Source organism: Anas platyrhynchos, chromosome 19, assembly GCF_047663525.1.
Source record: "Anas platyrhynchos isolate ZD024472 breed Pekin duck chromosome 19, IASCAAS_PekinDuck_T2T, whole genome shotgun sequence".
In the NCBI taxonomy this organism is placed as follows: domain Eukaryota; kingdom Metazoa; phylum Chordata; class Aves; order Anseriformes; family Anatidae; genus Anas; species Anas platyrhynchos.
Window position 1 is genome coordinate 1,281,186 of NC_092605.1, and position 23,123 is coordinate 1,304,308.

Below are 23,123 nucleotides of genomic sequence, written 5' to 3' on the forward strand. Positions count from 1 at the left end.
TGGGGGGGGCACTGCAGCGGTGTGTGCGTTGGGGGGGGGTCGCACCGCACCTCTGCTGCACCGCAGCCCCCCGCCGCGCCGCACGGCGCACGCGCACGAGCGGGGAGGGGAGAGAAAAAGAGAGAGGGAGGGAGAGGGAGGAGGGAGGGAGAGGAGGGAGAGGAGGGAGAAAGCGCGCGCGCGCGCGCTCGGGGAGGCCGGAGCGCGCCGGCGCGCCCCCCTGGCTGCGTTTGGCGCGCGCGCGCCGCCTCCTCCCCCCATTCATCCGCCGCGGGGGCTTGAATTCGGCGCCGCCGCCTCGCGGAGCAACCCCCGGCGCGCCCTGATTGGCAGGCGCCTGGCTCCCGGCCAGCCTATTGGGAGGCGCGGCGGGGGCGGGGGCGGGAAAGGGAGGAGAAGGGAGAGGGAGAGAGGGGCAAGGGAGAGAGAGAGAGGGGCCGGCGGGGCGCGAGCGCCGCGCGGCGGCCAATCAGGGGGCGCGCGCGCGGCACGCGCTTATTAGCATGCGGGGCGCGTCGCGCGGCGGAGTGCGCGGCGGGCGGGGAGGCGCGGCGGGGCCCCCGCTCCCTTTCTGCAGGCGCAGCCGGTGCATGGGCAGTGCGCGGGGGGACCGGCGGAGCTCAGCTACCGCCACCGCCACCACCGTGCGCACCCCGGCGGGGCCGCCCCGCGCCGCTCCCTCTCTTCGCCGTGCCCCCCCCTCGCCGCGCGGAACGCCCCTCCGGTGAGTGCCGGGCACTTGGGGCGCGGGCGGTTTTTTGTTTGCGCTGCTGCTCGCCGGGGCGGGAGGTGGGGGGGGGAGAAAAAAAGGGGGGGGGGTTCTGTGTGTGTGGTGTGTGTGTGTGTATGGATGGTGCTGGGGGGGGGTGAGAGAAGCTCGGAGCGATTTTTTTTAAATTTTATTATTTTTGCCCTTTTTTATTTATTTTTTTTTTTTGCGTTATTTTGGATTTATTTTTTTATTTTGGATTTATTTTTTTATTTCGGATTTATTTTTTTATTTCGGATTTATTTTTTTTTCCGCCTTCTTTAAAAAAAAAAAAAAATAAAAAACTGCGATTTTCTCCCTCGTGTTGATTTTGATTTTTATTTTTTAAATTATAATTTCCCCGTTTATTTTTAATTTGAACCCCCCCAAAAAAAAAAATAAAAATAATAAAAATAAAAACAAACAAACCTCTGCCCCCCCCCCCTCACCCCCTAACCTCCCTGTACACCCTGGGGGGGGGGGGGGCTGCGCTCTCAGCTCCTCTCCCCGCCGTGCTCGGGCCGGGGGCCGCCCGCGGACAATACCGCCCGGTGCCGGCCCCGGCTCGGCTCCCCCCGGGACCCCCCCACCCCCCCCGGTTGAGCTCCGCGGTTCCGTTCCCCCTTTGTTCGCCCCGGCCCCGGAGGCGGCTGCGGGCACCCCCCCGGCTCGGGGCCCTCCGGCCCCGGTGCTGCCGAGAACAATGCCCCGGCGGGCCCGGCGCACCGGGCGGCCTCTCCGCCGCTGCTTTGTGCGGCCTCTCCGCCGGCCCGGAGAACCGAGCCCCGGTGGCGGAGGCCGGGGGGGAAAGGAAGGAAGGAGGCGAACGGGAGGGGGGGGGGGGAGACGGGAAACGGAGCCCGGGCGGCGGGGGGGGGAGAAAGAGGAGAGAGGCCGGGGCCCGAGCACCGGGGACCGTGGCGAGCACCGGGGGCCGTGCCCGGGACGCGGAGAGCGGCCGGGGCCCCGTGCGCAGGGATGGGGGCGATGCGCACCGGGGGAACGGGGATTGCGGAGGGGAAACGAGCGGCAGGAAAACGGGAGGGGGAGGTGGGTCGGGAGCAGGGCACCGGGGGGGAGCGGGGGCCGAGGAACCGGGGCGGCCGCGCACCGGGAGCGGCGGCGGCACCGAGCGGGGAAACGGGAGCGGAGCGAAGGGGAACGAGCACCGGGGGGGAGCGGGCGCAGAGGGCTCGGTGGAACCGGGGGGGAAACCGGGGAACCGCGCACCGGGGGTGATGCCAAAAAAATTAAAAATAATAAAAATTAAAAAAAAATTAAAAAAAATTAAAAAAAGCGGTGGTGGGAAACCGTGGGGGGGTTACCGGGGGTCTGGCCGTGCTCTCACGCTCTGCTTTTTTTTCTCTCCAGGAGCGGAGGATGAGCCGGCAGCCCCGGCCCCGAGCGCGGCACGCCGCCCAGCCCGGCCCGCCGCGGCGCTGAGGATCACCGAGCAGCCCCCGGGCCCCCCCCCCCCCGGGTGGGCTCTTGCCCCCCTCCGGCCCCCGGCATGGACGGCCGTGACTTCGCGCCCCCGCCGCGGCTGTTGGCGGAGCGGGGAGGCCTCGGGCACCGGCACGGCACGGGGCGCGTCTCGGGCTCGGCGCACAGCACCGTGCAGCCCCCCGGCCACTTCCAGCCCGCCAAGTTCTTCCCCGCGCCCATCTCCATGGCCACGCACTCAGGTCAGCAGCACCGGGGGGGGGCTGTTGGGGAGGGCCGGGGGGTCGCATCCTGCATGAGGGGCTCCGGGTGGCGGCACGGGGGTCGCTGGCACGGCGGCGTCTCCCGGGGACCCCCCCTCTGTGCCAACGCTGCTCCCCGCCGGGCCGAGGCGGCGCGCTCGGGGCAAACAACGGCGCCGTTATGCGCAGCAAAAAAAATAAAAATCAAAAAAATCCCCGTCCTGCACCCACATCTCGGGGGGGGGACGGATTTGCAGCTCCCACCTTCCCGTTACCGGCTGCAGCCGGTGCCCGGTACCGGAGCCGGGCTTGGTGCATCCTCGGTGCGGCCCCGCCGGCTGCCGCGGCTTTGTGTGCGGTGAGGAGCGCTCGGCCACGGCCGTGCGGGGCTGCAGGGGGGGCTGCAAAGCAAGGGGGGGGTCCCAGCGGGGTGCGTGGAGCGGGGCCGGGTTCGGGGAGCACGGAGCCGGGGCTGGATCCGTTGCTCAGCCGGTGCCGCCCGGGGCCTCCCGCTCCCCGCCGGCGTTTTTCTCTCCGTCGCACGGCGGCAGCGCCTTGATGAGCTGTGAATACTAATAAAATTATATCTGCTTTAATGGGATTACAATTAGTGCATGGATTAGGGCGGGGGGCACGGCCGGGCCGCGTCGGGTGCCGGGGGGGGGGCGGCTCGGGTTCCTGCGAGGAGATGGAAAACGGGGGGACACCGGGGTGCCGGGACGCAGCGCAGGATTGGGCCCGCGACCGGGGCGGTTTCGCTTTGTGCCGATGGTTCCCGGGGGGGGGCAGCCCCTGGCTGGGTCCCCCCCCCCCAGGCTGCCGTTAACCGGGAGGGGCTCCCCGGTGGGGACGGAGCCGCACGGGTTCCCGCAGCTCGGCGGCCCCTCGCGCCCGCCGCCGGGGTCTGGGCGACACATGGGAGCCCGAAAGCAAAGGAGGCTGTTAAAATAACATGGATCGGGCTAAAAATACCCCTGCAGAAACTCGCCTTTTTTTTTTTTTTTTAAGAAAAAAAAAAAAAAAAAGGAGAAGCCAAACCCAACAACAGAAAGAGCTAAAAATATTCCGGGCTTTGGCAGGGCCGCCGCAGCCGGAGACGTTCCCGGCGACCACGCTCGGAGGCTCCCGCGCCTACGGGAACGGCGCTCGGGCAAAACCCGAACGGGGCCAGGACCCGGCGGCCACGCCACGGGGCCGGGAGCCGTGCGGTGGTAATTACCGCCGATGATTGATAATTTTGATAATTACCCCGCCCAGCACCGGGAGCCAGCCCGCGGTTCGCCGGGCGGCGGCGGCGGGGCCGTACGGCACGCGGCCGCCCCGGGGCACGGCGCCGGCTCTTGGGGGGGTAGAGAGGGGGGGGGAGGCCCCCCGGTCCCGCTCCCCAAATGGCTCCCGGCCGGACTACACCTCCCAGGAGCCTTTGCTGAGCGCTCGGGGCTTGGAAGTAGCCCTGAGAAAAAAAAGGAGATAAAAAATGTTTAGCTTGATTTTATTAAAGCCATAATTCAGGGCTGCGCAGTTATTACAAACAAATGCTTCGCTTTGCATCTGTTTTTGGCACCGGGACCATGCAAATGACGGCGCGAGACGGCGCTGGGGGCCCGAGCGCGGAGGAGCCGCGGCCCTGCCCGGTGCCGGGGGGGGGTTCGGGGGGGGCCCTGCCCCACTGCTGGAGGGGTCAGGAGGCACCGGGGCCCCCCTGCCCGGTGCCGCGCTCCAGGCGTGCCGCAGGGCAGGGAGCGGGGTTCCCGGCGTGCCTGCGGTGCCCCCCGTGCCGCAGCGGGGCGGGGGGGTTTTGGCGAGCCGGGGGGAGGCCGGAGGGTGGGAAACTCGGCCAAACAGGTTCTGCCGACTGCCGGCTTTACCCAGGGCCTCCGTTTCTGCCCTCCTGACGTTTTTATGGAGGAAAATATCGCTGAGAGCGCGCCGGGCTGTTTGTCACCGCGCCGAGCCCTCGGTGCGCCGCGATGGCTCGCGGCACCGGGGGGGGGCTCGCAGCGGCACGGCGCTGCGCCGGGAGCCCCGGGGTGCTGCCGGTGCTGCTCCCGCTCTGCGGCACGGTGCCGGTGTGCGGCACGGTGCTGGTGTGCAGCCCGGCCATGGCACGGTGCCGGTGCCGCCGTGCAGCCCGGAGGCTGCTCCCCGCTGGCGGCCGCTCTCGGCGCGCAGCTCCCCGCAGCTGTCCTCCTCCCTCGCTGGATTAAATTCCAGGCCGAGCGCTGCATTTTTTCACCCCGGCGTTGCTGGGGCAGGGCCGGGCCATAAAACAGGTGGGGCCTCGGGGGGGGCTCCCGCTCGGCCTCGTGGCCTCCATCCCCGGGTTTGTTGGCGGGGGGGTTGGGGACGTGGTGATCCCCATCCAGCCCCGGCGCTGGCGCCGCTGCACCTCGGCCACCGGCTCGGTGCTCGCGAAGGATTTAATCCGGGTGAGGGGCTGGGAGGCGGCGGCGGCGGCACGGCCGCGGTGCTCGGGCTCCTCCGCGGCTCGCCGGCCTCCCTGCAACATGCGCCGAGTTTTTATTTAAAAAAAAAAGAAAAAATGGGGGGGGAAAAAAAAAAAAAAGTAGGTGTCAAAGTTAAAACAGATTTTGAGATTAACTTGTCTACTCCTTATTAGTGACACTTCTGCTGCAGATTACTGGGGGAGGGGGAGGCGGGAGGTAAACGCACATGTGTCAGGGAGAAAAAAAGCAGAATGCTGAGAAACCCAAATCTTGTGGAATTACAGCTGAGTGGTTTCATCTGTTCATTAGTTATTATTTGGAGCCGCGCGGAGCCGCGGCCGGGCGCGTGTGTGTGTGCCGGGGGAAGGCAGAGAGCCGCAGCACCGCCGCGCCGCGATCCCCCCAACGCGGGGGCGGCCGCACGGCCCCTTCCCTCCTTTGTCCTCCTGTGTTCAGGGCTGAGACCCCCGCCCGTGGGTTGGGGGGCTCGGGGGGGGGCCGGAGCTGGGCGGCCCTGGGGAGGGCCGTGTGGGTTGTGATGCCTCCGGGCTCCGCGGAGCTGCGGGGGCGAAGCACCGGTGCGCACGGGGGGCTTGGCGCTGACCCCACCAGGAGGGGCTGTGGGGGGGGAGAGGATGGCAAAAGGGTTTTTGTGGGTGCCCCCCCCGGTTTCCCCTTTGCTTCCTGGGCTCTTCAGCCCCGTCCCTGGCCCCGGAGCTGCCCCCGTGCAGCCGCTTGGTCTCCCCGCGCGGGGCCGGGCGCTGATGGCAGCGCTCCGCGACAGCCGAGCTGGTAATTATAGCAGAAAATAAAAATAGCAGGATTTGGCTACTCAGTGACTTTGCAAAGATTCACACGGGCTTTGAACTGCGGCCCCTCCCTCCCGCCCGCGATAGCGGGTAAATAAACACTCACCCAATAATCTCATTCTTGGAGTTCTTCTTTATCCGCTCCGTAAAACGAAACAGATGGGCACAGCGCTGCGCGCGCCTCCCGGCCCGGCCCCGCCGCACCGCCAGCACCCGGTCCCCAACGGGGTCCCCGCGGTGGGCACTGGGGTGTCCCGGTGCTGGAGGGGATCCCGGGGGGGGGCACAGCACCGCAGCCCCTCGGGGTTTGCTCCTTTCCCCTCCCGTTGGGTGCACGGGGATCCCCATGTGCGCACGGGGCGAGGGCTGAAGGCGCGTTGAGGGTGCGGAGCTTTGCACGGGGCCGGGTGAGATTTGGGGGCTCCGTGGGGCTGTGGGGCGAGGGACGGGGACCCCTGGGCCCTTTCTGGCTGCTCCACGGCCCCCGTCCTGTGCGGGGCCGGCGGCTGCTCCCAAAATGGCCTCTGGGCTGTGCAAGCTGCCTGTGGCGGGGGCGCACGGCGGCCGTGCGAGCAGGCGGCGCGGAGCAGCGTGCCCGGAGCGGCGTGCACTGGCTGCCGGCCGTGCAAGAGCCCCCAGCGGTTGTGCAAGAGCCCCCGGCGGTCGTGCAAGAGCCCCCAGGGGCCGTGCAAGAGCCCCCAGCAGCCGTGCAAGGGGGCTGCGTGTGGAGCCGCGGGCGTCAGGCGCGCAAGGGGCACGCAGCGAGCCCCCGGCAGCGGCCACGCGAGCGGTGTGCGTGCAGCGGCCGTGTGCGAGCAGCGTGCAGCCAGCAGCGGGTTTGCACGCGCGGCCCCGCTGCAGCCCCTGCTCCCCTTCCAGCCTCCCCTTTCCCTCCGTCAGCAGCCGACAGATTGCAAGTGGCACTTAGCGCGGAGAGCCGGGCTGGTGATTACCCATCGGATAACGTTTTAATTGTACTTCTGGCACTCTGTCAAGCTAATTTGAACTGCGTTTCAATATTACAGCATTTATTTAGTGCCATAACAATATGGATTAATCTTAAATTATAACACCGAGGAAATTATATTACACTTATTTCCTATTTGCCCAATGTTTAAAGGGGCCACGTTGGGTTAAAAAGCGCCGTGCGCCGAGGGGAGCGCGGCACGAGGCGTGCGGGGCCGGGAGGGAGCTGGGGGGGGGTCCTGCAGCCCCAGCGCCTCCCCCGAGGGGGTTCCCGGGGCCGGGGGCCGCATCCTGCACCGTGCCTGGGAGGAACGGGACCGGAGGTGGCACATCCAGGGGAGCAGCTGGCGGACGTGAGGGGGGGAGGTTATTAACGACCGCGGATGTCGTTATTGTGCCGGGCTGAGGATGTGGTCGCGCCCAGGGCTGGGGGTCCCCGGGCAGGGCTGGGGGGGGGGTCCCAGGGCTCTGCTGCGTCCTCGTCCCCGTTGTGTGCCGCCGCCGTGCGCCCCGCGTGCCACCGGCTGCTGCCGGCCCGCGGTGCCAGGAGGGTCCCCGCCAGCTCCGGCGGCTCCGCGTGCAGCCTCGGCCCCGTTAGGAATGTTCCAGCCCCGAAATAGCCGAGGCAGTAACTCTACCCCGCACCCCACGCACGTCCCGGCTGCCCGCCTCCCCGCTCCTCCCGGGACAGCCCTGGGGACGGCCGTGGTGACGTGGGGACCCGTGCCTGGCCTGGGCCGCGTGCCCGAGCTTGGAGCAGGGACCACGGCATCCCTGGGGGGGCCGTCGCCCCTCTTCCCAACCCCCAGCTCTGGCTGCTCCAGGTCCCTGTTGCGCATCCCTAGGGCGGGGGGAGCCTGGAGCTTAAAAAGGAGCCCCCAAATCGCGGGGGCACAGCAGGGGTTGGGAGCAGCGGGGCCGTGGAGCGCGGGAAGAGCCGGGGCCTTCCTGGAGAGGGAGGGAGGGAGGCAGGGAGGATGCTGCGTGGGAGCGGGGCCGGGGACCCCCTCCCTTTCCCGGCAGCGCTGCCTTGGTCAGGCGCCCGTGGCCCCGCGCCCCGCTCCGGGCGGGCGCCCAGAACGCGGCTCGGCCCGAGCAGATGTGGCCGGAGCGCTCCCGCGGCCCCGCTCGCCGCCGGGGGGGAAACTTTCCGTCTTCCCAGCACATTCCCATCTGCGCTGGGCCCGGCGCGGGGGCGAAACGTGGCCCTGGGGGGGCTCACGCCCTGCTCTGCCCCGCGTTTCCCCCCCCAGGTCCCACCGCTGCCCGTCACTGCGGTCGTCGCTGCCGTGACCCCGGTGGGTTTGGGGCCGGGGCTGCCCTGGCGAAAAGCCCCCGAGCTCCCCCCCCCTCCCCATATCCCACCCTGGGCTTCCCGGCCCCCGCGGTTTGGCAGGGGATCAGAACAAAACGCAGCTTCGCTTTTAACCCCTTCCTCCAGCCCTGCGCCTCCCTCCCAGCCCCATTTCGGGGAGCCCCGGGGTGCTGCGAGCGCCCACATCCACCCGCATGGCCCCACCGCCTCCCGTGCCTCAGTTTCCCTTTCCAGGCCAGCTCAGCTCGGGGGGGAGCAGGACACGGGTGGCTGTGGGGCTGGCACGGATCCCACGTGGCCGTGTGGGAGCTCCCAGCACAGGCGCGAGCAGTGACCAGTGGCGGAGCCCCGCACTCCCCAAAGCACGGCTGCGGTCGGTCCCCTCCGTGCTGGCTCCCGGGGGGGGGGATTTTCTGCCCGGCCAGGCTGTGCTGGAGCCGGGAGCGGTGCCCAGCGGGGCTGAGTCACGGCGCTGGCCCCCGGGTGCAGGGAGCAGGGCCAGGGAGTTCCCAGGCGGGCGCTGCTGAGGGGCTGCGGGGGGCAGGATGGGTCCCATGGCACCGCGCCCTCCCCGGTGCCGTGTGCTCGGGGATGAGCTGAGTTCTGCACGGCCTCAGGACCCCCCCCCAAATCCTCTCCTGCTGGGGGGGCCGCCTGCAACCCGCAGCCCCCGCGGTGGGGGAGAGCCGGGGCCGTGGGAAGGGGGCGCGGAGCCGAGCTGGGGCCGGAGCGTGCGAGCTGCCGGGGCGAGCGTGCGTGCGGGCGTGCGAGCAGGGTGGGAACGGCGCGGGGGCCAGCAGCGTGCGCCTGGGGACCCGGCCGTGCCAGGGGGCGTGAGTCAGCGGCTGGGACGGGACGTGGGGGGAGAGGAGGGTGTGCGAGAGAGCGGATCGGGGCCCGGCCACTGCCCCGGGGCCGTGAGCGCGCGGGTTTTGGTCCAGCCCCAGTGCTCGGCTTCCAGAAAAGGCTCCTTCTGGAAACCTCGGCTTCCTGCCGAGCTCACGCCTCCCAGCTCCGTGGGGGCACCCGGTGCCGGGGTCCCCCCCTGCTCCGTTCTCCTGCACGGTGCCCGGGGGCGATGCCGGGTCCCGTCCCGCTCGGTGCCGGTTCCCAGGGCCGCGGGCAGGGTGCGGCCGTGCCCCCAACCCACGCGCGGCCCCGGTCCGGGTTCGGCCCCCGAGCCGGCCAGCGCAGGAAGAGAGCGAGCTGCCTGAAACCACATCCCCGACACTCATCCCAGAGGCATCCCGGCGGGATTAGCCGGGGAGCGTGGGCCGGCTTAGAGAGCAAAGCATCACTTCCTGCCCCGGCCGGGCGGCCGGCCAGCCCTGGGCTCTGCTGTGCCATGCCGAGCCGTGCCGAGCCGTGCCGAGCCGTGCCACGGAGGGGCCAGGCAGCCGCGGTCCCCGCCAGCCCACGTCGGCAAACACATGCAGGCGGGGAGCGAGGCCAAGCACCCCCCCCGCTCCCACCCGGCCGCTGGCTACCGGCTGCGATGTTTCCACCATGATCTCACGGCTCAGCCCGCCCGGCCCTGCGGGGCGGGGGCGTCCCCGTTGGGGAGCTCCATGCCCCCCTCTCCACCCCCCCCAAGTGCAAGGAAAGGCCAGGTGGGGGCTGCCCCCCTGCCCTTTGCGTCGTGTGCCCTCCCCTGTGGTGTTCTCCGTGCCCACGCGCGCACATTTGTGCACATTTGTGCACGGCACCCCCCCGGTGTGCTGGCCCCCGCAGGGCGTTGCTCCGGGAAGCTGCTGCCCCGGTCACTGCCGGCTGTCCCCATGTCCCCAGCCTCCTGCCACCGCCCCTGGGCACTGGCAGGGCTCCGGCTGCTGCAGCTGGCAGCTGCCCCTGCTGGCAGCGGGCTGGCCCGGCGTGCCCTGGCTGCATGGCATGGCACAGCGTGGCACAGCATGGCACAGCGTGGCACAGCATGGCACGGGCCCTGGGGGCAGCCGGTGTCCTGCAGCCACTCCGGGCAGCGGTGCGGGGAGGCACACGCGTGTGCAAAGCCTCCCATGCGCTGGCACACGTGTGTGCCCACGACGTGCACGCGGGGTCAGGGCAGGACACGGGAGCTCCCCGTGCGTCTCTGCTGCACCTCGCGCACCCCCAGGTGGGGCTGGGGGGGCCACGAGGGGCACAATCCCATGAGGTGTGCCTGTACCCGAGCGTGCACGTGCCCGTGGTGTGTGCGCACAAGCAGCGTGCACAAGCAGTGTGCTCAGGAAGCGCGTGCACGCCTGGCTGTGCACAAATGTGTGAGCGCACGGCGAGCGAGGGGGGCCGGGGGTGCGCGTGCGTGGCGGGGGGCTGGGGGCTCCCCCTGACTCTCTCCTCTCCCCCCCGCAGCAGGGAGCGGACTGATGGGGAGCGCACCCGCCTCGTCCTTCATGGGGAGCTTCCTGAGCAGCAGCCTGGGCTCGGGGGCCCCCAGCCACCCCTCGGGCCCCGCCGCGTCCCCCCCGGAGCCGGCGTTCCGCGGGCCGCACTCCGGCACCTCCCAAATCTGGTTCTCGCACTCCCACGAAGGTGAGTGGGCGCCGGAGCAGGGCTGGGCAGGAGTCCCCCCCCCCGGGTGTCGCGGCCGCCCCCACGGCATCGGGGTGGCCGGGCTGCATGGGGGGGGATGTCCACGGCACGCGGGTGGCCGCGGCACGCTGGTGGCGCATGGGGAGCTTCGGGGTGGCAGCGGGGTGGGCAGCGCATCCCACAGACCCCCCCCATCCCCAGCACGGGGGGGCACCCACGAGGATAAGGCTCAGCCCGCTGCAAAAAGGGTGCTGGGGGGGGGCTGTGCGGGGCTGCAGCCCCCGTTTGGGTCATGCTGCAGGGTGCGGGGTGTCCCCGGGGTGCCCTATTAACCAGACACCGCTTCCCAATCGCTTTGGGCTGTGGGAGGAGGGGGGGGGGCAGCCCCGGCAGTGCCCCCCCGGCACGCCGCCACCGTCCCCGTCCCCACCTGAGCGGGGGCCGACAGAGTTAAGGAGCGGGGCGGTGGTATTGGCGCGGGGCCCTGGCAGCCGGCCCAGCTGGTAGTTTGACCGGCTGCCAGTTGGCTCCCGGCGTGCCGGGGCCTGCGCGCCGCGCCGGGGGGGGGGGGGAGGACAGGGGGGGACGGGGGGGGGGGACACGGGGACAGGCGGGGGGGAACGGGCAGCGCACGCGGCTCCGGCAGCGCAGCGCTCGCTGCTGACGGGCGGCTCGCACCGGTGTGCCGGCTGGGGAGCCCGGTGAGCGCTGTGCCGAGCCCCCCCAGCCCCCCCCTCATCTCGTGGGGGGTGCACTGGGGGGGCTCACAGCCCTGGCGTGGTGAGAGGAGGGCAGATATTGCACGGCCAGGAGGTGTGTGGCACACACAACGCGTGTGATGGGGTGTGATGGGGCGAGCAAGCCACTCAGTCCCGGCCCCCTGATTGCTGTGCGCCCCCCCCCTCAGCCCCGGGGTACCCCCGCTTCTCCGGGAGCCTGGCGTCCACCTTCCTGCCCATGAGCCACCTGGACCACCACGGCAACAGCAACGTCCTCTACAGCCAGCACCGCTTCTACGAGAGCCAGAAAGGCAGGTACCAGGGCCGGCACCGCGCAGGGTGCCCGTGGTGGTGGTGGGGGGCACGTCCCCAGCGCTCACGGGGGGGCAGAGGGGAGGCTGCCGGGCACGGTGGCACTGCCGGGGGGCTCGGTGCCCATCCCCGGTGCCCGTCCCCGGCGGTGGGTCCCCGGCACGAGGGGCTGGCGATGGAGCAGGTGCCGGGTCCCCGGGGATGGAGCGGGGTCGCGGGCACCCGGCCCAGCCGCCGCCGCTGTCGCTTTTCACAATATTGTGGCGGGCGCTTAATAGGGAACATTGTTTGGGTGGGAAATGGAGCTAATTAGCCCGTGCCTTCCCCCGCGCTCCTCCCCTCATTAGCGGGGAGCTGGCGCTTGGCACGGACGCGGCCCCGGGCGCCTCGAACGCGCGCGCCTTTGTTCGGCACGGGGCTGGGAAGGGGGGTACCGTGTGCGCACCGGGGTGGGGGCTGACCCCGCTCGCCCTCCCCTCCAGATAACTTCTACCTGCGCAACCTGCCCGCCCAGCCCGCCCTGCTCTCCGCCGGCCACGGCTTCCCCGGCATCGCCCGCGCCGCCCCCGGCCCCCCCGCTGGCTCCTGCAGCCGGGAGCGCGATGCCGGCCCCCTGCCCAAGACCCCCAAGGACTACGACCGCTTCCTGGCGGCCAAGGAGAAGGCGAGCAAGGCGGAGGGCAAGGAGCGGCCGCCGGAGGACGACGCCAAGGAGAGGCACCGGGCGGTGCTGCCGGTGCCGCCCGAGGGGCACTGCAAAGAGGGGCTCCCCCCCCGGGCGGCGGGCGACGGGCGCCCCAAGCACCTCGCCTCCTGCCTGCTGGGTGCCAAGGGGCTGGAGGGCGAGGGCGGCCGCGCGGCGCTGCCCAGCTGTGCCGGCAGCGCCCTGCCCCGTGCCGGCCGCTGCGCCAAGGAGCCGTGCCGTGGAGAGAGGGAACCGGGAGCCCCCGAGGCTCCGCCGCCCTACGGCGAGTGCCTGGAGCGGCGGCAGATGCTGCACCACGCCGTCTCCTACGCCGTGCCCACCGGGCCGGCCCCGCTCGGCGCCGCCGCCGCCGCTGCCGCCGGTTCCTTCCCCTGCCTGCAGCTGCACGCCGGCCCCGACGTGCTGTGCCCGCTGCCGGACAAAGCCGGGAGGGAGCTGAAGCTGAGCGGGGCCACGTTCGTGCCTTCGGTGGGACACCTGGCGGACAAGAGCCGCTCCTTCCAAGTGGCGGCCGAGAGCTGCGGGCTGGAGCGCGCCGAGGGCAAGGAGCGGCACGGCGAGGTGGGCGCCGAGCCCCCCGCCGCCTACGGAGCCTCCTTCCACCACCACGCCAAGGCGGAGGGCAAAGCGGAGCGGCGGCTCGAGTGGGGTGGCCCCGGCGCCCGGCTGAAGGGGTTGGAGTACCTGGGGGGCGGCGGGGCGGCCGAGGGGCCCCCCTTCGCCGGCCTCGGCCCCCCGCCCCCCAAGGGCGGCCTGGAGAAGGGCTATTTCGAGGTGCCGCCGGCCCCGGACTGCTCCCGCGCCCCGCACGCCGACCCGCTGGGTGCCAAGGTGGGCCCGTCCTGCTGCACTTTAGAGAAGGGCCCCAAGGACCCCCCCGGGCAGACCCCGCAGAAGGTGGCGCGGATCCGGCACCAGCAGCACGGCGGCCCCGAGGCGGAGCCGGCCGGCGGCGGCGGCCCCGAAGGCAAGCGGAAAGCCCTGGAGCTGAACTCCCTGGGCTACAACGGGCCCCCCCTGCCCCCCTGGGGCGTGCAGGGCCAGGGCCCCCCCATGGCCATGGCGGAGGAGAGGAAGGGCTCCTACCTGGACCCCTTCAGCACGAGTCTGCAGCAGGCTGCGTTGATGACTCAGGGCTCGGTGCTGAGCCAGGACATGCCGACCCCCCCGGACGAGGTCTCGGCCATGAAGAACCTTCTCAAGTACAGCAACCAAGCACTTATCGTGGGCCAGAAAGCTCCCTTCGTGGGGCTGGGCGGCATCAAGGGCAGCTGCGCCCACCAGGACGCCAAGTTCCCCCCGGGCAAGGGGCAGCCGGAGCTGGAGCGGCCGGATTGCGCCCGCAGCCGGGAGCACGAGCTGGGCCACGGCGAGGGCGAGGTGCGGCAGCCCCCCGTGGGCATCGCCGTGGCCGTGGCGCGGCAGAAGGACACGCTCAGCCGCCCCGAGCCCTCCTACGGCAGCGGCTCCGGCCGGCAGGGCCGGGTGGCCACCGGCATCAAAGGTAAGGGGGTGACGGGGGGCGGCGGGGGGGGCCTTGGGGTGCCGGCGGTGCCGCGCTCACCGCGCCGTCCTCTTGCCCCGCGCAGCCGGCACGGCACGGCCCATGCACGTCATCGACCTGGAGGCAGAGGAGGAGCGGGGCCGGCTCTGCGAGGAGCGCCTGGGGCTGCCGGGGAGAGAGCTCCTTCTCCAGTAAGTGCCGTGGTGGTGGTGGTTTTGGGGGGTGGGGGGGGGATGGATGTGCGTGGGGGGTCCCCGTCGCCGTGCCGCCGCTTTGGGCACGTCGCGGTGCCCCACGCCGCCCCTCTCTCCGCAGGGACAACAAGGAGCTGGTGGAGTTCGCGCGGATGCACCCCTCGGGGGGGTGCCCCGGGGACCTCACCCCCCACCTGATGATCGCGGGGGGCTCCTCGCTGCCGGCGGGACAGCTCGGGGGGGACCCGGCCGCCCACGCGCACCCGGCGCACACGCACTGGCTGCCCCGCACCCGCAGCCCCTCCATCTGGATGGGGGGACACTCCTACGGTCGGTGCCAGCGGCGGGGGGGGGGGCTGCGGGAGCAGGGGGGGGCTCGTCCCCCCCTCCCCTCCCCGCCCCGGCGCTGACGGGCCCCCCCCTCTTTCCCCTTTACCCCCTCCCCAGGCATCGGCCACCCCGCGCTGCACCAGAACCTGCCGCCCGCCTTCCCCGCCTCCATGCCCAGCACCATGCAGCCCGTCTTCCCCCTGTCCCAGGAGCCCCCCGCCCAGCTCGTCATCCTGCCCACCGAGCCCCCCGCCCACGGCACCCCCCACACGCTGGGTGAGGCTGGGGGCGTGTTGGGGGGGCTGGCTGGGGGGGCACCCAGGGGTTGTCGTGCTGCTGGGGTGGGAAATGGGGGTCCCTGCAGGTGATGCTGATGGGGTGGGGGGGGAAGATGGGGTCCTGGGGGTGCTGGGGTGCAGGGATGGGAGATGGGGGGGACCCTAAAGGTGATGCTGAGGGGGTAGGGGGAGATGTGGGTGGGTCCCTACAGGTGGTGCTGAGTGTGCGGGGGGAGATGGGGGTTCCTTATAGGTGATGCTGAGGGGGTGGGAGGAGATGGGGGGGGCCCTACAGGAGGTGCTAAGGGGATGGGGAGGGAGATGGGGTCCTGGGGGTGCTGGGGTGCAGGGATGGGAGATGGGGGGGTCCCTACAGGTGATGCTGAGGGTGCTGGGGTGGGAGATGGGATGCTGGGGGCTGCGGGGTGACCCCACCACGGGTCCCCTGCTGAACCCCCCCCCCGCTGCCGACAGCCGACGTGATGGACCAGGCGTCGCTGTGGCCCCCCATGTACCCGGGCCGGGGTCCCGGCGCCCACCTGCAGCACACGGGGCAGCTGCCCGTGTACTCGCGCTCGCAGTTCCTGCGGCAGCAGGAGCTCTACGCCCTGCAGCAGCAGCGGGCGGCTCAGGCCCTCGAGATCCAGCGGCAGGCGCACGTCCAGGTGCCCGCGGGGCTGGGGGTGGTGGTGGTGGGGGGGCAGGACGGGGGGCTGGGATGAAGGGTGGGGGGCCGTGGGGCTGGGCTGGGGCTGTGGTGCGAGGTGATGTTGGGTGGGATGTGGGGCAGGGGGATATGGGGCTGGGTGGGGGGCAGGGGGATGCGGGGCAGTGGGATGGGGGGCGGTGGGATATGGGGCTGGGAGATGTGGGGCAGGGGGATGTGGGGCTGATTGTGGGGCTGGAAGGGGGGCAGAAGGATGCAGGGCAGTGGGATGGGGGGCTGGATTTGAGGCTGGATGGGGGGCAGGGGGATACAGGGCAGGAGGATGTGGGGCAGGGGGATGGGGGGCAGTGGGATGTGGGGCTGGATTTGGGGCTGGAAGGGGGGCACGGGGATACAGGGCAGGAGGATGTGGGGCAGGGGGATGGGGGGCAGTGGGATTTGGGGCTGGATTTATGGCTGGGGCCGTGCTGTGGTGCTGCCAGGTGCCAACCCCGGTGTCCCCCCCCGCAGCGCAAGCCGGAGGAGCAGCCCCTGGAGCTGGAGGACGTGTGCCCCGAGAAGCCCCTCAAACCCTCCCACAAAGCAGTTGCCTTAAACCCCCCGGCCAAGGGCATGTCCTCGGCAGCCCCCGGCCCCCCCAAGCTGTCCCCTTGCTGCCACTCCCCGGCCCTGCGGCACCCGGCCAAGTGCCCCGTGGCTCTCCCCGCGGCCCCCTGCACTTTACCCGTCTGCCCCGCCGCCAGCTCCGCCGTGGCCCCCCGCTCCCCGGCCGACAGCCCCGTCCCCGTCCAGAGCAAGGGCAGCGACGGCGAGGACAAGCGCGGGGAGGGCCAGCCGCCCCGCGACTACCCCAAATCCCTGGAGCCAGGTAGGGTCGCGGGGGCGAGGAGGAGGAGGAGGAGGAGGGTGGATTTGGGGTGCTGGGGTCCCCCCGCTGAGCATCACCCCCTTCCCCGCAGACCTTCCCCCGGGTTACAGCTACCCCGCGGCCACCATGGGCTTTTCGGAGGCGCACTCAGCCGAGCCCGCCGACCCCGACACGATGCACGCGGGCTCCCCCCCGGCTGAGCCCGAGCAGTCGCGGACCTTCAGCCCCGCCGAGGATGTGCTGAGGGAGCCCGGCCCCCCCGTGCGAGAGCCACCGGCCGGGGGGGCTGCAGCCGAGGGTCCCGGCGCGCTGCTGCACCGCCACCACCTCCTCCTCGCCCCGGGGCCGGCCCCGGCTGCGGTGGCCACCGAGGAGCCCTTTGGGGTGCGCCGGGAGGTGGCTCCGGCAGTGCTGGAGCAGAGCTCGGTGGAGCAGCAGCGCCCGGTGCCCGTGGTGGGGTCCTCGCCTCTGGTCCCCCCCTGCGGCGAGGAGGAGGAGGAGGACGAGGAAGAGGAGGAGGAGGAGGGCGACAGCGAAGGCTCAGGGCCGGAGGGCAGCTGTGACGAGGAGGAGGGCGATGGCCCCAGCCACGCGCCCAGCGGGCGGCAGGGCTGCCCGGGCGGGCTGGAGGCTCTCATCGCTGCCGGCATCGACCTGGGGGAGCTGCCGGCGCTGGGGTCCCCCGAGGAGCCCCCCCCGGCCCCCCCTTCACCTGCCCCGTGCGCCGCGGGGCTGCCCGGCATCGCGCTGCTCAGCGAGCTGGCCGACCTGGAGCTCCGCCGGCGCCGCTGCGACCTGGCCCTGGAAGGTGAGCGACCCCCGTGGCCCCCTCCCCGCGGTGCCTCCCGTCCCCTTGCTCGTGTGCCGCGGTGCTCCCCGCCCCGTTGTCACACCCCTTGGTGCCCTCGGTGCGTGCAACACGGAGATGGTGCAGGGGGGGGGGCTGCACAATGCGCGCAGGGGCCGGGCCGGGCGGTGCATGTGGTGTGCAGCAGAGGGGGGGCTGCGTGCACGCCGGCACCGCGGGGCACTGAGCACAGTCACAGCATGGGGCTGCATGCAGGGTGCTGATGCAGGGGCTGTGCACGTTTGCAGTGGATATTTGCAGCGCGTGCTTGCACTGCGTGCACGTCTGCAGCACGTCCTTGCAGTGCAGGGCTGGGTGCACGTCTGCGCCGCACGCTTGCAGTGCAGGGCTGCGCGCGTTTGCACCGTTGATTTGCACTGCAGAGCTGTGCATGAGCGTGACGTGTGTGCAATGCCGAGCTGCAAGCATTTTGTGAGGTGCAGGTGCAATGCAGAGCTGTGCGTGTTGGTGTACAAGGTGCACTGCAGGGCTGTGCACGTTGGCACCCCGTATTTGCAGCGCAGGGCTGCAGGGGCGCATGCACCACGTGTCTGTGCGCGTTCGCAGCGCGGTGCCCGGCTGCAGGGCCCTGCTCGCAGCCCGGGGCCGTCTCCGGGGCTCTGCTCCAGCGCTGGCTCCAGGCAGGCGCCGGGATTCCCTCCCGGCTCGGCTTCCCCAGGGAATCCCGGGGGCCCCGGCAGGGAAGGCCCTGGCGCCTCCCCAGCGCTGCCGCGGGCGGGCGCAGGGCCCCGCGTGCTCGCTGCTGCCGCTGGCCGAGCCCCGCTGCGTGCGGCGGTGCCGTGCGGGGGCCGAGGGGCCCCATTCCCTGGGGCCCCCCACCACAGCCCCCACGGATGGGGCGCGTCACCGCGTCCCTCCCCGCCCCGGCCTTGGCTCTGCGCCCCGATGAGTTCAGCGCTGGCCGCTGCGGCCCCGCGGCACCCTGGGGACCGTGGGCGTGCCATGCACGCAGCACCCGCTGTGCTGTCCCTGCGCCCCACGGGCACCCTGTGCGCGCTGCCCCATCTCGTGCAGCACCCCCAGCACGACCCCGCTGACCCCTTTTCACCCCAAATGGCCCCGGGGGTGCCCAGCCCCACCCGGGGGTGCTGCTCATGTGTGCATGCGCAGGGTCATGGTGCAGGAGCAGCGGGGTTCGGGGGTGGTGCAGGGGTCCCGGGGTGCCCCCGCTGACCTCTGGTTTCGGCAGGGGAGGACGAGGACCTGCTGGCCTTCAACCTGCAGAACCTGGCCACGGTGGCGGCCGCCTGGTCGCTGGTGGAGGCGGCCAGCAGGGAGGGCAGCCCCCCGGCGCTCAGCCCCCTGCCCGCCTCGCCGCCGCCCCGCGCCCGCGTGCCTCGCCGCAAGTACACCTGGACGCCCAAAACCAAGGCCGTGAGTGTCCCCTTGTCCCTGTGCCGCCGTGGCCAGCCAGGGGTCGAGCCGTGCCCGGTGCGAGCCGCCCGTCCCCATCCCCATCCCCAGGTGTGCCCCCTGAAGGCGGCCATCGAGCAGCTGAACACGCAGGAGGTGGAGGTGCGGATGCGGCTGGCCGAGCTGCAGCGGCGCTACAAGGAGAAGCAGCGCGAGCTGGTGAAGCTGCAGAGGCGGCACGACCACGAGTACGTCCCCGTCCTGCTTTGGGGGGGCAGCGGGTTGGCCAGAGGGTGGGGGTCAGCGGTGCGCTGAGTTTGGGGCCGTGCTCAGCCCTCGGTCTCAGGCTGCCCCCGGTCTTGCCGCGGCTGCAGGCGCGACGAGAGCTCGCGGAGCCCGGCACGGCGCGGGCCGGGGCGGCCGAGGAAGCGCAAGCACTCCAGCACGTTGGGCAGGGCCGAGAGCCGCAAGGTCAAGTGAGTGACCGGGGGGCGCGCGCCCGCCCGTCCCCGTGCCGGGGGTAGGGGTAGGGGGGGAGAGATTTGGGGGTGGCAGGGCCGCGTCCCCGGTGCTGCGGTGGCTGCGGGGGGCTCCGTCCCGGGGCTGCCCCCCCCTCCCTGCCCGGCCGCGGGAGCAGCGTTGCATAAAAGCCTCTTTATCCGCGCTGTATAAAGTCATTGGTCACGCTGCAGTGGTGTTCATTGCTGCTGGCGCTTTATTATTATCCATTAGCCGCCCGGCGCAGTCGTTTTCACACTCACGGGCCCTGTATAATTGTCCTTCTCTGCTACAAATTGCCTCTCCCGACAGGCCCATTTGCATAAATCCTCCGAGCTAGTCCAAACACGATTGGAGTTGTGTGTGTGCGCGCGCGGCATCAGGCCCGATGATTTGGTAATAATAGTTAAATCTGCACTAAATGGTTCCTTCAATTAAGACAGAGAGGAGGAAAAAAAAAAAAAGAAAAGAAAAAAAAATTAATCTCTAGGTTTTATGTCACAAAACATTAGCGAGCGAGTGAAGGTTACAGGGGAAAAAAATAAAATAATAAAAAAGAGGGGAGATGGAGGGGGGGGGGGGGGGGCAGCCGGGAGCAGCCCCGCGCCGTGCCCACGCCGCGCTCCCCGCAGGGCGGTGAAGAGCAGCCTGTCCCTGCTGTGCGCCGGGCTGCGTGCCGAGCCCCAGCCCAAAAAGAAACGGAGCAAACTGGCCCAGGAGGCGTACGGAGGCATCAAGGGCCCCCCTTCGGTGAGTGCTGCCCCCTCCTCAGGTGGCCAGGGGGTTGGGGTTGGGGTTGGGGTGGGGGTATTGGCTCCTTGGTGACCCTCTCCGTGCCCCCCCAGGACAAGGTGCGGTGCAAGAAGAGCGGCTCGCAGAGCAAGCTGTCCTGCAAGGTGGCCCACAAAGTGTCGCAGCTGAAGCAGAAGGTGAAGAGCAAGGGGCTCCCCGCCGGCATCAGCCCCTTCCGACGGAAAGACCCCAACCCCGGGGGCCGCATCCAGAAGAAGCTGTCCCGCGCCAAGAGCTCCAAGGGCGGCGCCGCCAAGTACCAGCCGCAGGACCCCGACCCCCGCGAGCCCCCCGGGTTCAAAGGCAAGGCTGGCACGGGGCTGGGGGGGCCAGGATAGGGCCGGGGGGGGGGGCTACAGTAATAGGAGGATGCTGTAATGGGGGGGCTGCAGTGTGGGGGGTGCAGTGTGGGGGGATGCGCAATGGGGGGATGCTGCAGGGGGGCTGCGCAAACGGCTCGGGAGCAGCTCGTGCCTGGGGGACCCCCGGGACCACTCAGCTGTGCCCCCCACCTCGCAGACGGGCACGATGAGGACTCGGACAGCGAGGACGCTGATGACGAGCCGGGCTTGGCCCTGCTGCCCTCGGTGCCCGTGGCCGTGCTGGGCCCCTCGCCCTCCTCCGTGGTGAAGATGGAAGCCAACGAGAAGGCGAAGAAGAAGAAGGAAAGGCAGGGGCTGCTCGGTAAGGGGCTCCCCCCGAGGCGGGGGTGGCGTTGGGGGCTCCCTGGCACAAATTATTTGGGCTGCTCCGTGTGCCCGCGGGGCTCTGAGCCCCTCCGTGTCCCCCCCACAGGTCCCTGCCGCCTCGGCAGCCCCGAGGGCGAGGTGAAGATCAAGCGGCGGCCGGTGAAGCCGGGAGCTGGCAAGTTGGAGAAGGTCCCGGCACGGAGGAAGGCGGGCGGCTGCGAGGAGGGGGGCAAGAAGAAGCTGAAGGCGAAACCCAAGGAGAGCCTCAGGGCGCCGGCCCCGAGCGGCCCCAGCGCCCCGACCCCCCCCAGCAGCCTCTTTGGGGGCGCAGACCCCCGGCACTTTGGGGCGCGGGACGACGGCGCCCGCCTGGCCAGCGAGAGGCTCAAGAAGGCGACGCGCAAGAGCAAGGTGCTGCAGTCGGCCCTGAGGGTGAGTGCGGGATGGGGGGGTCCGGGGGGGTCGTGGGGTGCCAGGGGTTTGGGGTGATGGAGGGGTTGGGGGTGCCAAAGGGACCCCGGGGTGCAGGGGATGGGTGCGGGGCTTGCGGAGGATGCGGGTGCTGGTGAGGGGTGGGGGGTGCTGGTGGGAACAGGGGGCTGGGGGTGTTGTAGGGCTGGGGGGGGCAGGGGGATGAGCCCCCAAAAAGGGCCGTTGGGTGGGTCCGAGCCCCCTCTCCGTGTGCCACAGCGGAAGAACGGGGCGCTCTCGCTGGCCCTCTCGCCCCGGAGCGCCAAGACCATCCTGAGCAAGGGCAAGAAGTTGGCCAAGGTGAAGAGCAAAGTGGCCACCAAGCAGGTGAGTGGCCGAGCCCCCCCCCCCCCCAAAATATCCCCCCTCCCACCAAGACCCCCCCAGTCCCCACCCTGAGCTCCCTGTCCCGCAGTGCAAGGGCCGGGCGGTCAGCAAGCTGCTGGAGAGCTTCACGGTGGAGGACGACTTCGACTTCGACGACAACAGCAGCTTCTCGGAGGAAGAGGAGGACGGGGGGGGGGGCTGCACGGGGGGGCGCCGCTCCCCCCTGCCCCACACGTGCTCCATCCAGAAGGAGGACCTGCGGGACGGGCTGCACATCCTCATCCCCAAGGAGGACAGCCTGCTCTACGCCGGCAGCGTCCGCACCATCCAGCCCCCCGATATGTGAGTGGGGCCGGGGGGGGGCGCACGGGGTCGTGGGGGGGTGCTGGGGGGCGCGGGGTAGGGGTTGAGCCCCCCCTCTTGTCCCTGCAGCTACAGCATCATCATCGAGGGAGAGAGGGGGAACCGGCAGCGCATCTACTCGCAGGAGCAGCTGCTGCAGGAGGCGGTGAGGGGTGGGGATGGGGATGGGGTGGGTGGGGGGGGATAGGGATATGGGATGGGGTGGGGTGGGATGGGATGGATGGGATGGGGATATGGGATGGGATGGGATGGGGATGGGATGGGGACGGACAGGGATAGGGATGGGATGGGATGGGATGGGATGGGATGGGATGGGATGGGATGGGATGGGATGGGATGGGATGGGATGGGATGGGGATGGGGATGGGATGGGGATAGGGATGGGATGGGATGGGGATATGGGATGGGGATGGAGACATGGGTAGGGTCAAGATGGGATGGGACAGGATGGAATTGGGATGTGGATAGGGGTGGAATGGGACAGGACGGGATGGGGATGTGGACAGGGACAGGGACTAGACTAGACTAGGGTAGGGTAGGGTAGGGTAGGGTAGAGTATAGAGTAGAGTAGAGTAAAGAGTAGAGTAAGATTGGAGTAGAGTAGAGTAAGAGTAGAGTAGAGTTAGAGTAGAGTAGAGTAAGAGTAGAGTAGAGTAAGAGTAGAGTAGAGTAGAGTAAGAGTAGAGTAGAGTAAGAGTAGAGTAAGAGTAGAGTAGAGTAAGAGTAGAGTAGAGTAAGAGTGAAGTAAGAGTAGAGTAGAGTAGAGTAGAGTAGAGTAGAGCAGGGTAGAGTAGAGTAGAGTAAGAGTAGAGTAAGAGTAGAGTAGAGTAAGAGTAGAGTAGAGTAAGAGTAGAGAGTAGAGTAGAGCAGAGTAGAGCAGAGCAGAGTAGAGAGTAGAGTAAGAGTAGAGTAAGAGTAGAGTAGAGTAGAGTAAGAGTAGAGTAGAGTAAGAGTAGAGTAGAGTAGAGTAGAGTAAGAGTAGAGTAGAGTAAGAGTAGAGAGTAGAGTAGAGCAGAGTAGAGCAGAGCAGAGTAGAGAGTAGAGTAAGAGTGGAGTAGAGTAGAGTAAGAGTAGACTAAGAGTAGAGTAGAGTAGAGTAGAGTAGAGTAGAGTAGAGTAGAGTAGAGTAGAGTAGAGTAGAGTAATTCATGTGGAAGGCACCTTCAATGATCATCTTATCCAATTGGTGATGTTTTCAGGTGCAACCAAAAGTTAAAGGGATGGGGATGGGGACAGGGACAGGGACAGGGACAGGGACAGGGACAGGGACAAGGATGGGGACAGGGACAAGGGATGGGGCCGGGGATGGTGCCAAGGAGAGGACGGTGCCAGCCGGGTATTTCTGGGCAGGTGCTGGACGTGCGGCCGCAGTCGAGGCGCAGTTTGCCGCCCGGCACCCGCGTCTGCGCCTACTGGAGCCAGAAGTCGCGGTGCCTCTACCCGGGGAACGTGGTGCGAGGTGAGGGGCGGCGGGGGCGGCGGCGGGGGGGCTGCGGGCTCCCGGCCATGCCCCAGCCCCACGCCCTGCCCGTGCCGCAGGCTCCTCCAGCGACGAGGAGGAGGACGACCCCGAGGCGGTGATGGTGGAGTTCGACGACGGGGACACGGGGCACATCGCCGTCTCCAACATCCGCCTGCTGCCCCCCGACTTCAAGATCCAGTGTGAGTGGGGCGGGGATGGGGGC

At 69.7% G+C, this 23,123-nt stretch overlaps 2 protein-coding genes across 4 annotated transcripts in view; one reads left to right on the forward strand and one right to left on the reverse strand.

The window, feature by feature from the left end:
* Positions 1-460: 460 nt before the first annotated feature.
* BAHCC1 (BAH domain and coiled-coil containing 1) overlaps positions 461-23,123 on the forward strand; it is a 28,412-nt gene continuing 5,749 nt past the window's right edge. Inside the window, exons 1-23 of one of the 3 annotated variants that reach the window (XM_072025748.1) lie at positions 461-724; positions 2,120-2,433; positions 10,323-10,499; positions 11,407-11,529; positions 12,013-13,740; positions 13,826-13,931; positions 14,056-14,264; positions 14,382-14,540; positions 15,017-15,207; positions 15,720-16,077; positions 16,169-16,885; positions 18,135-18,319; positions 18,410-18,546; positions 18,673-18,774; positions 19,429-19,546; positions 19,642-19,891; positions 20,108-20,272; positions 20,384-20,709; positions 20,968-21,075; positions 21,164-21,417; positions 21,508-21,583; positions 22,789-22,897; positions 22,978-23,100. In XM_072025748.1, coding sequence (XP_071881849.1) covers positions 2,259-2,433; positions 10,323-10,499; positions 11,407-11,529; positions 12,013-13,740; positions 13,826-13,931; positions 14,056-14,264; positions 14,382-14,540; positions 15,017-15,207; positions 15,720-16,077; positions 16,169-16,885; positions 18,135-18,319; positions 18,410-18,546; positions 18,673-18,774; positions 19,429-19,546; positions 19,642-19,891; positions 20,108-20,272; positions 20,384-20,709; positions 20,968-21,075; positions 21,164-21,417; positions 21,508-21,583; positions 22,789-22,897; positions 22,978-23,100 — 5,896 coding nt within the window. In that variant the 5' untranslated portion in view covers positions 461-724; positions 2,120-2,258. Of the gene's footprint in view, positions 725-2,119; positions 2,434-10,319; positions 10,500-11,406; positions 11,530-12,012; positions 13,741-13,825; positions 13,932-14,055; positions 14,265-14,381; positions 14,541-15,016; positions 15,208-15,719; positions 16,078-16,168; positions 16,886-18,134; positions 18,320-18,409; positions 18,547-18,672; positions 18,775-19,428; positions 19,547-19,641; positions 19,892-20,107; positions 20,273-20,383; positions 20,710-20,967; positions 21,076-21,163; positions 21,418-21,507; positions 21,584-22,788; positions 22,898-22,977; positions 23,101-23,123 lie in introns of all 3 variants that reach the window. The other 2 variants (XM_072025747.1, XM_072025749.1) reach the window with 2 other exon arrangements.
* LOC139999076 (uncharacterized) lies at positions 3,909-7,494 on the reverse strand. The gene is made up of 3 exons (XM_072025718.1): positions 7,440-7,494; positions 5,796-6,612; positions 3,909-4,933 (listed from the first exon to the last, which is right to left on the reverse strand). Exons 1-3 carry the CDS (start codon positions 7,492-7,494, stop codon positions 4,666-4,668), a joined length of 1,140 nt encoding a protein of 379 aa, XP_071881819.1. The 3' UTR covers positions 3,909-4,665.

Coding starts and splice junctions, on each gene's coding strand:
- LOC139999076 (XM_072025718.1), bottom strand. CDS start 7,494: ATGCGCAACAGGGACCTGGAGCAGCCAGAGCTGGGGGTTGGGAAGAGG. Junction 6,613..7,439: donor GGTTGGGAAGAGGGGCGACG/GCCCCCCCAGGG, acceptor CTCCGCGCTAAG/TGCCACTTGCAATCTGTCGG. Junction 4,934..5,795: donor TCCAAGAATGAGATTATTGG/GTGAGTGTTTAT, acceptor CGCATGTTGCAG/GGAGGCCGGCGAGCCGCGGA.